The sequence below is a fragment of the Piliocolobus tephrosceles genome, chromosome 10 (assembly GCF_002776525.5).
Source record: "Piliocolobus tephrosceles isolate RC106 chromosome 10, ASM277652v3, whole genome shotgun sequence".
NCBI lineage: Eukaryota > Metazoa > Chordata > Mammalia > Primates > Cercopithecidae > Piliocolobus > Piliocolobus tephrosceles.
Genome location: NC_045443.1, coordinates 79,787,450 through 79,800,944, shown reverse-complemented (window position 1 = coordinate 79,800,944; position 13,495 = coordinate 79,787,450). Strand labels below are relative to the sequence as shown.

Genomic DNA, 13,495 nt, shown 5'->3' with positions numbered 1-13,495 from the left:
AGCACAATTATTATATGTTTATGGCAATTAACTAATTCATTCCATAAATATGGACTGAGCCCCTATGGTTGCTTTCTTTCGGCCTTCACCAGACTGTACCTTCAATTTAAATCACTGAGATATAGACTTTATGTATGAAGTTTTGTTTCCCAGAAAACACAAATGGAGAGAGTTGGTAATAGTAAAATGGTAACGATTACAATAAAATGATTAAATTTATTATCTCTGATTTGTTTCCTACTGGGCCATGCTGAGTGTGAGGGTTAATTTCATGTGTCAACTTGATTGAGCCATGGGATGCTCAGATATCTGGTTAAACATTATTTCCGGATGGCCGATGAGGGAGTTTTGGGAAGAAATGAGTGTTTGAATTGGTGGTCTGAATAAAGCAGACTGCCCTCCCTAATATGGGTGGGCATCATCAAACCCATTGAGAGTCTGAGTAGGGCAAAAAGTTAGGGAAAGGCTGAATTCTCTCCCTCACTACCTCACTGCACAAGCTGAGACATCCGTCTTCTCTTGCCTTTGGCCTGGGACTTACACTATTGGCATTCCTGATTCTCAGGCGTTTAGTCTCACACAGGAATGCACACCACTGGCTCTCCTGGGTCTCCGGCCTGTAGAGAGCATATCGTGGAACTTGTCAGCCTCCATAATTGTGTCAGCCCATTCTTAATAAATCTAATTACATGTGTGTGTATGAGCACCCTGCCTAATACACCAGGTATACATAGCCCGATTTACAATATCCTTTTTTTCTGGTTCTCATCTCCACTGCTAATTCCATTATATGATCAATGTACCAGTATTTCACTTATCCTTTGGTTAAAAATGCAGGCTGGAAATGTAATCTCAAGGTATATGTATATAAAGTGTGATGTATATAAAAAAGAAAATAAACACCCAGTTTTAAGACACGTATATTACTTTAAAGGTGTCATATCTGCATTAAAACATTTATTATTAATGAATCAGTCCAGATACAACTGTCCTGGTATTTTTATGCATGACTATACAATGGCAAAACCCAGGTGCTGAGAGAAAACATTGTGTTGGTTTGGCAAACACTGTAATAGCAGCTTCCCAGTGGAGTTTCTCATTGTGTATGACAGGTTCCCTCTGCTGCAAAACTCTATACTTGATAAAATAATTTATAATGAGACACATATGGAACACCTGAAATAATTTTTATACTAATATTACAGATGATGTTGTAACTTCATACCAATAAAAATTTCACACATTGTGTCAGATGGATGATAATGAAGAAAATTTAGACAACTTTCTGGTAATTTATTTACCCCAGGAAAAAAGAAATGAGAACATTACAGCAAAATATTTTTCAAGGTTATTTGCTCTACAGCATCAAAATCTAGATTTATATATAAAATGAGTAGATTGTAATCTAGTTTTTGTAAAACCTGTTTTATATTAATTTGACTGTCAACTCTCTGACAAGAATTTCTGTCAACTTTGCTTTCATATTACTTTATATACAAAGTATAAACTCTTCCTCTTTACTACTTCTTTTAAGTGGACATACTCATTTTCTATTTTGGATTTAAACACTTTCTTGGCTTCTTTTACTTACCATGAACACAAGGAGAACTTTTTTATGCTGAATAAATCCAATTTGCATGAGCTTCAAAAACCACTTTCTATTAATCACAAAAAATAACGAGGTGCAAATTAAAGAAAGAAAGAAGCAAAATATATTAAAGTTCCATTTCTAACTACTTAAAGGCAGCAAGAAGATGCCCCATGGCAAAAATAAAATCAGTGCCAGTATTCTAGAAAACATACAGCTGACGGAAGATCATATACAGCTGTCAGAGTGAGGTAATTGTGCACAGAATGCCAAGTACATCTAGAAATCTCTGTATTCATCCCATATTAATTGGCAAGAATATTTCTAAGACATAGGTCCAGCTGAACAGTGAGGAGCAATGTGATATTGTAACAAAAGCTTATAAACAGCTGAATCTACAAGGCTGGTAATAAAGTCTACTCATCTGCTATATGGTTGCAAAGAACAATACCTACACTAGTCACACCAGAAACTTAATTCAAGCTGAGATAGATCCTGATAGTTCCTCACTGAATTACTGAACAAACTAATACACTATTAATATCAATATAGTTAAGAAAATAAATATATATAATATACATTTGCTATAAATTATTGCTAGTTTTACTTCTTAAAACCCAAACATATAAAACTGGGAGAAACAACATTTATGGCCATTATTATACTGGTATAAATGTAGAAGTAAAATTTTCAAAAATGTCTTATTATCATCCAAATGCAGACTAGTAGCAGGAAAGTATTTATTTATGCAAATCCAATATAATTAAGAAAAAAAGATACTAAAAATAAATGTCTTGATAAATACAAATAATGTTAAATTTAAATAATACGCATGTTTTGGAAAGCTACATTCAAGTAATAGAATGATATCATTAGAGCCAGAAGGGACAGATCGTCTAATTTAACCCCTCTCTTGCTTCACTATTTACAGACGATCCACAAAAGCTAACTGATTTCACCCATGTCACAATATTACAGAGACAGAGGAGAATGCTAGTCAGTCAAAGCATGTTTTCTTCTATGCAGTGTTTCTGCACTCCCTTGGACATTTAGAAATCGCTCTCTCTATGCTTGGCATGTAACTTATACATAACTCTAATACAGTACCTATCAAACTATATTACAATTATCTTATCGGTAAAAAAAAAAAAAAAAACCCTATTTATTACATTAGATATTACTTTAAAATGTTTCATTTAGATATCCTCAGTATCTAGCAAAGTGGGCAGTGGGTGCATACTTAGTTTGCTGAATATCTCCTAAATTTCAGCATATTCTATGTTGAATAAATCTTTATTGATATTTATGGCCCAATGTTGTTGTTACTAAATTGGCTCTTATGTTCTCATAATTTCAAAGTCTTCATTTTAGTTTAATGGTTTAAATTAGGAGTTGCTAAAAAAAGATCCATGCCTTAATCTCCAGATTCTTGACAAAATACTAATGATTTATAGGAAGGCCAAAAGAGAGTAATTGAAAAGAATTAATTTAAAATATAATTATTCTGGCGATGTCTCATCAAATACCTTTGTTTCTTCTTTAGGTTTGACCAGCGCTGAATCAGCACTTTTTTTTTAACCATTTATAATTTTATTTCATATGTTATTCCTTTATTGACTGCTTGCTATATATCCCATTTTATGGCAAATGCTAGGAATAAACGAAAAACATTAAAGAAACATATCCCACCTTTGCCCCAAAACTTGGTTCCTCCTTAGTGTTTCCTATCATATACATTGTTCTGTCACCCACTCAGCTGCTCAAAACAGAAACCTGATAATGATCCTTGATAATCCCTTTTCCTTTATCTTCTTTAAACAATCTTAAATGCTTCTTGAATTTTTCAAATTTACTCTCTTCCTGCTACTGGTACCTTTATTTTTGTTCCTACCTTTGTGGTTTCAAATCATGAAATTATTAAAGCTCAAGTTTGCTATGGCACACAAATACCCTCAGGAGCTTCAGTGTTTCCATTATCTTTGAGGACTTCGGCACTCTTCTATATATTGACTGGATATATATTTCCATCATTTCAATGCCTCTAGGAAAAATTAATTGTATTCAGGATTTTTAGTTGAATACAATAGGAGGGTCAGCCAAGATATCTAGCCACATGTATCTTAGGATATAGTTGGGATTTTCTAAGATTTTAGCTCATATTTAATAGATTTTAATCTGTTGAAATTTCAAGAGCCTGAATTTAAGAAGTAGTTCCCTAAAAGGATTTGAATTTGCTTATGTATGAGATAGACTGAAGACTGTTTTGTCTCAGTCAAGGGTATGGCTTAGTATGGATATTTCAGGATCAGCTTCCCTATTAGTTGGGGACCATTATTAGTCTTTAGATGTCAATGACACCAGCATTTATCTCAGAACAACACTATCTATCACTTTATGGCTCACAGTTCCCTCCTTTGGTCTCAACTCCTCTTCCTCCCTCTGCCCATTCTCTCCTTTTAAAACATTTTGTTTATAATTTTTCTTGATCTATAGAGATTTCCCTTATATTTTGAGGACTCAGCAATGCCTAAAAAAATACATGTTCTAATTTAGCCAGTATCTAGCTGAACTGTAGCAGGAGGAACCCTCAGAAAAATCTCATCTCTCACACTGCTGGAAATGGAAGTCAAATCCATGCTGTTCTGAAAAGAGAAATGATGCTTTATTCCTCAATATCCTCCAAACTTCCAGCATTAAATGCCCACAGCAGTAAACAGCCTTCTTTAAGAAAATACATATTGTATGAGATAGAAAATATTGTCAGATCTTTACTGAAAAGACAGCAATTGTTTGCACTGTTGCAATGATAAGATTAATTCATTGCCATTAACGGGACTAAGACATTAGTCATACATTTTTCTATGATATAATACATGATTTAGGGCTGATATTAACTGGTTAATGTTATGTTAGCAGTTTTAGTATCATATATAGAATATTTGAGAAATCTGGAAATGTAAGATAAGCTTATTTAAACAGTATGTTATATATTCAAACAATGTGCTCAACACGTTTTTCTTCAACCTCTAGACACCTTTTCAGATGAAGTACCTCTAAATTTAAAGCAAAGGAACAATTTTTAAACCTCAACAATAGTAAAGATAATTATCTACATATGTAGATATGTAGCCTCCTCCCTCATAATTCCTAGAGATGATACAACTTGAGAAACAGTCTACATTAGGATAGATATCATGCACCCTTGACAAATTTGTTTGATACAGAAATGGCAGCATCAAAAGACACCATCAAAAGATGATTTGTGACCCTCTACTGCTCTACTGTGTTTTTTTTTTTGTTTGTTTGTTTGTTTGTTTGTTTGTTTTTTAAAGTAAATGGAGGAACCTATGGGAGAATCACCTCATTATCCCATATCATATTAAGGCTGGGGGTAAACATGAAGTTAAGCCTGCAGACTTTCAAGGGTTACACCACTGATACTTGACTGTGCAAATGTGGAGTGCACTAACAATACTAGAAGACGCCCTGGTACTAGGCTGGGAGGAGGCAGGGAAGGAGCAGATTAGTCACAGGTTTGTGCCCTGGAAAGGGGTGCTCCCAGTAGCAACTGATGATTTCTTAACAAAATCATGGTTCAGTTAGCAAAGAAGAAAAAATGCATAGATCTGAATTGGTAACTAGTAGTGCTTCCTCTGTTTGTACCAAAACAGCGAAGTTGTCTTGATATTTACCCAAAAAAGTTCTCTCTACAACTTCTAGAAGAAGAACTAATGTAAACACTTCAAATTAATTATTATAATAATCAATATTCAAAATACTGAAACATTAGTCAAGCTTGACCAAATAGATACTCTATAAAGGACTGCAATAAAAATGTTTCTGGTATTTCTTGTTCTCCTAGGGACTACTGGCTTATAATGTAAAAATATTTAAAAGTAGTTTTAAAACATATGGTATAAATTCAGTATTCACAATGGCTCATAGAGTTTTGTGGTATTTTTGAAAACTGACATTCATGACAGACTACCTCTATGGTCTACCACATTGCATTGGGTAAACACATTCATGGAAAACACATATTGTTTACATAGTAAATATCATCATAAAAAGTAGCAATGTACATACCAGAATTTTCTACTGTATTATATTAGACTATTAATAACTCACATTTACATCCCAAAGGGCAACACTGCCCCAATTCAAACTTAAAAACAGCTGTGCAAATAAAGTGAGGGTGAAGGTGTGTAAAATATTAAAAGAAGGACATATGACATATTTAACCATTCAGAGATATAATTCCATGGAACCTAGTGATTGATATATTACAGGAAATATGCTAACTTTGTGCACATAAACCCCTTTCTCTGTAAGTCAGATATTTTAGCATAATGATCAAACTATATAGTGGTAGATTTGTATTTCAGTATGGAATAGTAGGACTCCATAGTATATACTGTATAAACAAAATAAGGCTATGTCCGTATTCCATCAATCAAAACAGTTTCTGCTAAATAGCCCAGAACAAACTGTTTGTCATTGTCTGCCTTCATACACACACACACACAGAGTGACATCTGTTCATTGATAAAGGTAAGCTATCAAAAATCTAGGGATACCCATAATAATTATCCCAAACATACTTTGCTTGTTCTACATTTTTCTCCCTGAATTTATCTAGCTTCTAACCACTTAACTTCATTCCCTATTTATGACCCAGTTTCCTGCCTTCTTGCATCTGTGTTTGTTTTCCCCAGGTTTTTACTCTGAGCTGTATACTTCAAGGATTTTGTTTTGGTCTAGTTACTCCAGCTCTCTGTATTTTGGATTTTGATACACACTCCTAGGCCCTTTTGAGTTTAACCTGTCATATGAATTTGCAAACTTGACTAGGACCCACTTGACTAGGACCCATCTGAGTCTCTGCATAGAAGAACAATAACTATACATAATCTTGAACATATATCTGTAAGTCATCCTGTAGAATTCTTCATGTCTTCTTATATAATCATAACACATACCTTGTTTTCAAACATGCTGTTCATCAGAATTACCTATAGAACTTCTTAATCACAGTTATATTCAAGTCCTATGCCTAGAGATTATTATTCAGATGTTAAGAGGCAGGTGTAGGCATCCATACACTAAAAGTGTCAATTCGACTCAGCAAGGCAGCTAGAATTGAGAAATATTGTTGTAAAAATTTCATGGGATGATTCACATCTTCTCTGTTTTACTACAGCAAAGATACAGTGAGAAAAATGGAGATGGAGTGTTGGAAAGAGAAAAGGGAGTATGTTACCTTTGCCATCTGGTTTTTGAGATGAGAAAGTGTTTCAGTCCAGGGCTAGGCAAAACTGCAATATAAACCAAGTTTACTTTCATTATTCCTATCACTTTTTTTTCCCACATTTTTCTCTTATCTCTTGGCTTTCCAACTGTTTTCTTGACCTCCAGAGTATTTGAGGGTACTCACGTTGCATACATCCCCACCCATTTCATCATATCACTCAGTCCTGTTTCCTCCTGCTTATTCTTTGCTTTCCCGACAAGCAAAACTCCCAATCATCTATTCAATTCAAGTATGCATCAGGAAATTAAGTAACATTAAGATATTACTATTAGCTTTCCCTACTGAAGCCTAGCATTGTTTGCCTTATCATATCAATGATTCTTGATGGGTAAGATATTTTTGACAGGAAAGCCTTTCCAGTTTACTATCCCTATAGGGAGGGAAATTCAGAGTTTATAGCTGCTGGTCACGGTTCTCACAAACTTTTCCAACACTTTTTCTTATTTAAATCCTGTGGCCTAAATGTCCTGCAAACCCACAGTGAACAACAGCAACTTCAGAAGAGAAGACAAAACTGCCTTTACCCAGGCAGGATACAAGACTAATGCTTGAGAATCTGTTAACTGAGAGGCTTCCGTTTCTAGTGTGTAAAAATGTGGAGGTATTCTCTTCAACTAATTTTCTTAGAAGACTCAAAGATGATTTTATGAATGACCAAGTACTAAAGAAAGAAAGAAAGAGAATCAAGAAGAGATTCTGGGAAAATAGATTAGGGAGTAATCTTAAATGTGAAAGGAGGTCAATAAAAATCATGCCTTTATACTGACTGAAATGGACATTAGTTTTACTATTATAGTTGCTTCTATGAAAGACACGAACAAGAATAAGATGGGGGAAAGACAATTACAATGAGAAACAGTGACTATGAAGTCAAAGAGGAAAAAAAACTTGATTTTAAACGTCTATCACTGCATGCCTTTGTTTATTCTGCCTGCAATACCCTTCTTACTTCCTCGTCTGATTAACTTCTGCTGAATCTTTCAAGACACAGTGGGTATCACTACACAGGAACATACCCTCAACCCCTCACAGACAGAGTTACATGCTACTCTGCTGTAAGATAACAGATGTAATATAGTAGTTGTCTTATGGCAACTACTGTACTATTTTGAAACTAATGTTTGATGATAAAGAAAATAAAGATGAACACTTGTGCCATATTTTACATTCTCTAAACTCTACATTGAACTGCTCAACAATTCACTAAATTTTCGTTTATTAAAAGAAGAATACCACTGCCTTAAGCAAGTATTAACTATTTAGTACTGAATAAATAAAATACAATATATTAAATACCCTGCAAAATGAAAAAGACTAAAGCAACATTCTCTGTGCTGATACAGAAAGACTATCAAAAATATATTATGTGAAAAGAGGTGATGAGCAGTTTATACATTTATTTGTCTACAATATATAAGAATATAGAATGTGTATATGTAATTTTTTTTCTTTTCTGGAAAGATACATAAAAAACCAGTATAGGTATGGGGACTTTGTATTTTCTTTTCCTATGTAATTTGAATTTTCTATTCTAAATGGTTTTTACAAAAAAAAAAAGTTTTTTAAAAATTACTAATAAGGATTATCTGGTTCCTAGGATTGAGGGCCTTTTAAAGAAATTATTTAAGGGTGAAGACGATGTCTCATTTTTGTATCTCCACCCCTAAGCACAGAGTGGAACACAGTTGGCACTGATAATATTGAACTGAACTCTGCTTGTCATCTATTTTTCCTATCTCTTTCCATAACTATTGACTTTTTATGAGCCTCTCCCCCATTTCCCATTATTTTACATAAAGTACCAAGTACAGTGCCTTGAAAATAGTAGTTGCTCAATAAATGTTTGTTCAGTGCAATCACATACTCTCTGAGGTGTGTAAAACTCAGCTGCCAAGGCAGGAAAGCAGTGATTTTTTTTTTTTTTTTTATTCCTAGTTACTTGATTTTAACACATATTACACAAACATTCATCTATTCAATCACGTTTGAGTGAATGTGCTTAGTACTGAAGATACAAAAGTGAATGGAATCTGTGCCTCTCAAGACTAATCAATCTACCAATTTTTCATTTGCAGGCAAGAAATGTCAATGACAATATGTGGATACACAATCTTGCTTCTTTCTTCCTTTAGGTTTTTCAAAGCCCTCTCTAACATGCCCTATTCAAATTCATTTTAGTTAGAATACATGACCAATGAATATTTGCTAACAGCTTAAAGCAACAATCTATTAGAAAAGGTACTGGAAAAATGATTTAAAATGGATGAGCAAGGAGTAATTAAATTTCTTTTTTCAATCCTGGCAAGTAACTTCTGCTACTTTTTTTAAGTACGAGATTGAAGAATCAAACATTAGATTAAAAAGGCACTAATGAAACCTGGTTACCATAAAATAATCAAAGTCACCTAAATCTGAATCTACTTACGTATTTTACAAAAAGCAGACAAAAGAGAGATAAAATTGCTCACAATCCACGGCAACACAACAAATTTTAATTTAAATATGTTAGGAAAGACACTCTCCTAAACCAGCAGAATGAGCTCCGGGGATCACTCCGGAGAAAGAGTAAGGTGCAACTGTGCAGAAAAGAGTGTGTGAGAGAGTACAGTATGCTGCCAAAAAAGATAGGATCCATCTTTGGTGGGAAAATCCTGAGACTTCACAGTACAGAGTGATGGCTGCTAAGGTCCAGACCAGAGATGAGAGTCTTAAAAAAGTACTGTGTGAAGAGCAGATGGAGGCCCCTTGGAATGGGAAGGCATCCTTGGGGGCAATGACGATGAAGTGAAAGAAGGAAGCAGGCAACTGAAATTAAAGATCTTAAAATGTAGGGTAAGGATAGTGACTCTAATTTTTTTTTTTTTTTTGAGATTGAGTTTTGCTCTTGTTGCCCAGGCTGGAGTGCAATGGCTCCATCTCGGCTCACTGCAACCTCTGCCTCCTGGGTTAAAGAGATTCTCCTGCCTCAGCCTCCAGGGTAGCTGTGATTACAGGCACCCACCACCACGGCCAGCTAATTTTTTTGTATTTTTAGTAGAAATGGAGTTTCACCATGTTGGCCAGGCCAGTCTTGAACTCCTGACCTCAAGTGGTCTGCCTGCCTCGGCCTCCCAAATTGCTAGGATTAGTGTCTCTAAATTTAATGACACACCAAGTGTCTATACCTGTCCCCAAATTGAGCCATTTATTAATTGAATTTCATTGTACCTACAGAACAGGAAACTCTTGAACTAACAACCAAATAATAAACCCCAAAAGTAAGCACTTACCTATATAAATCTTACCCTATTGTCAATTCAGGAAAATATTATACATATAATATTTAAAAAGCTGTAGAACTGTGATTGCATTAAAGTATTTTTTCATTTATTTCAGAAAAGATACATAAAAATTCTATAACATAATGTAAATACATGGGTATATAGTTTAGTAGAAATACTTTTTTTTTTTTTTCTATTTCTAAGTTCATTTTTTACCCTAATTTTTGGTCTTGAAAATTTCTGTACTTAGAAAAAAATGAGTTGGTAATAATAGCCTGACAATCATATATTCTCCATCTAAATTAAACTAGTGCTAAATTTTTGCCAATTTGCTTTCTTTCATTCAATCTCTATATATTCATAATTTCACTATTTCATACTTTTCCTAAAATAAAAATTTCAAAACACTGACATAAAATAATTATAATTTGATTAACTCTATTTCATAAAAATTTTTGCCAATTCTAAACATGGCTTCTGTTTCACCTTGTCACACTTCAATAAAATTAAACAATTACAATGTTTACCTCCTGGGCATGACTAAATAAGAAATAATTAAAATACATTAATCTGGGTTTTAAAACGAAGAAAAGATCAACCATTACCATCTTAATGCACACAAAAGTTGGTAACCTAAAAATTCCCGATCTAAAATTCTTAGCTATGACACAGATAAAGATATCATTAAACTAACATAAAAACGAACTGCTAATATTAGTATACTAAATAGCCATCTAATCTGAACCAGCAGTTTTGAAATCATACCTTACAAAATCTTATGGAAAGATTTAACATGCAAAATGGAGCAAACAGAGGTATTTCAGGAGCTGCTCTGAATGAATACATGGGGTGCTTCAAATCTTGCAAACCTACTCCATACTTTGCTCACCAGGCACCTTCTAAGTACAAGTAGCATAGTTTGACTACTATTATTTTAATGCAATCACACAGTTTTACAGTTTTCTAAAATTTTGGTATGCTGACTCTTCAAAACACAGTAAAGAACTTTTTCTTTTTTAAATATCAGTATTCCTTCAGAAATGAAAAAGGCTTTGGAAACAAAAGCAAACTCTGAAATTCAATATTCATAACAAAATAACTCAGTTTTACTATCTCAGTAAATGTATACTTCACAAATATTTTGAAACAGAAGTTCTCTAAAATATGTATCACAAAAAATTTTCAAATATTTTCAAAGGCTTCAGCACTCATTAAGCCCATTTTATGACCAGATAAACTATAACAAATATACAGGTGGTGATGCATTAAATTTCAATAATACTGTAACACTAAAAGTGCAAGAAAGTCAGATGTTATCTTAAATTCTGATCTAAATCACGGTAATGATGAAAAAATAGGGAGAAATAGAAAACAGTCATTATGCTCAAATGAATAAAAATTATGATACATGGGGAACTTGTACCTTTATGTCGGTTTTCAAATTCTTCAGATAAGAGGTGGTAGCAACAACCCACACTGCAAACTCCCCTGATTTCAGACTTGGAGGTAAATATTCTCAAAGTATTTGGAGCCAGATCACCGCAAGTGTGTAGACCTACCATCAAACAATCCTTTAAAAACACAAGAAGAAAAATAAAATTTGGTAATTGAAAAGAGGGTTGTTTAAAATTTTTATTTATTTTATTTTTACATATGGTATCTTGCAATGTTGCCCAGGCTGCACTGTGGTGGCTATTCACAGGCATGAATATCACGTGCTACTGACTCAAATTACTGGCCTCAAATGATTCTCCTGCTTCAGCCTCCCAAGTAGCTGGGATTACAAGCACATTGTACCGCCCCCAGCATGAGGTGAAGATTTTAAACGTCCATTAAAATATGTAAAGGTGTTAATAATTATCAAATTCTACCTAGAAAGTATTCCATGTTTTTATTTTCATAAGTAATTATTTCTTTATAGGCAAAATAACTATGATCTCTTTTCACAATTTTTTTTTCAGTTATTTTGCTTATTTACCTGGTTATATTTTCTCTCATTTTACAACTAATATTTGCTTAACAGCTAGACAAAGCAAAAATTGGACTAATCAAATGTAACATGTATTACTAGACCAAATCTGTGCTTCGTCATATATTTATATCACACTTTGACCATAATATTAATTTTTTAAATTAATTTCACTTCTCAGATTGCCCATCAAAACCTCATAAAATATTGTTATAAAAAATAAAGAACTGTTGCAAACTTGGTATTTCTACTTTAACAACAAAAAGCTTAGTTTATGTACTGCATCAAATATGACAATATAAAATTTAATTAAAATTTTTTTTTCCAAATTTTATAACATATATCGTATTTAAAATTCTCCTATAAAATGTTTATTCTAATTATCCAAAGCCTAATTTAAATGTATACACACACATACACAATGGGTACAAATGTATACATGCACAGAATCTTGTTCAATATAACAATCATATTGAGGTTGAATTTACTAATAATACCTTTCTGTCTTTGACACGACTCATAAAAATTTAGTTAAAGTAGTGACTAAAAAGAAACTTGTACAGAAAAAAAATTTTATACAGAAAACCTGCACCCTATTAGAATCACATACTTATACCATTTGGAACTAAAACATTTCTAATATTAACTTCTCAATTTTCCAGATGACACTCTTAAACCCTGATAACGTAAAGGTCATGTTTTAGTGTAAATCTGTAAATATAGATATATTAATTTCTAGTTTTTTAAAGTTAAGCCATCATGTCTCTCAAATTGTTCTCTAAAGTTATTACTCATCAACTAATTTTAGTTGGTACTTTACCAACTAAAATTAATTTTAAAGCTGTAAATTAATTAAAGATACATGCATTTACTTAAGAGATGTTAAAGAAAGAGTTATTAATGAACTAATTACATAAGCTGTAGTACAGTCATTAAGAACACAGTCTTGGGAAACAGTCGGTTTAAATTTAAGTTCTGTCACAGTGTGATTTGGAAAGCATTCAGTTTCTTCAACTGTAAGATGGAGATAATAACAGTCCTTCATCTCAATGGGTTCTTTCAAAACTTAAGTAAACTAATCCCTATAAATGACTTAGTACACTACCATATAGTAAAATTCAGAAAACATTGTCCATTTTTATCATTAGAATTTACTTTAAATTACAAATTCAAAATAACATAAGCATTAACTTGTGTCTCAAGTACATTTTTATAACTATCGTCAGCATAAAATTGTTTCACTAGAATTTTTAAAAATTATTTTACTGAAATGTTATTTTAACCTATGTCCTAGACATAGAAGAGAGCTGTAATCAAACTTACTAAAGAAAAAAATTATGCCTGTAAGTGGTTTTGACTTGATAGAA

General features: G+C 33.0%; 1 protein-coding gene across 5 annotated transcripts in view; it reads right to left on the bottom strand.

Annotated features, from left to right (window-relative positions):
* Positions 1–13,495, bottom strand: part of METTL25 (methyltransferase like 25) — a 121,604-nt gene that overhangs the window by 56,147 nt on the left and 51,962 nt on the right. For all 5 annotated transcript variants that reach the window (XR_002733331.3, XM_023220258.2, XM_023220349.2 and 2 more), the window contains exon 5: positions 11,583–11,730. Coding sequence is in view for 4 of the 5 variants with exons in the window: in XM_023220258.2 (XP_023076026.2) it covers positions 11,583–11,730 (148 nt within the window). In the remaining variant the exon portion in view is untranslated. The remainder of the gene's footprint in view (positions 1–11,582; positions 11,731–13,495) is intronic.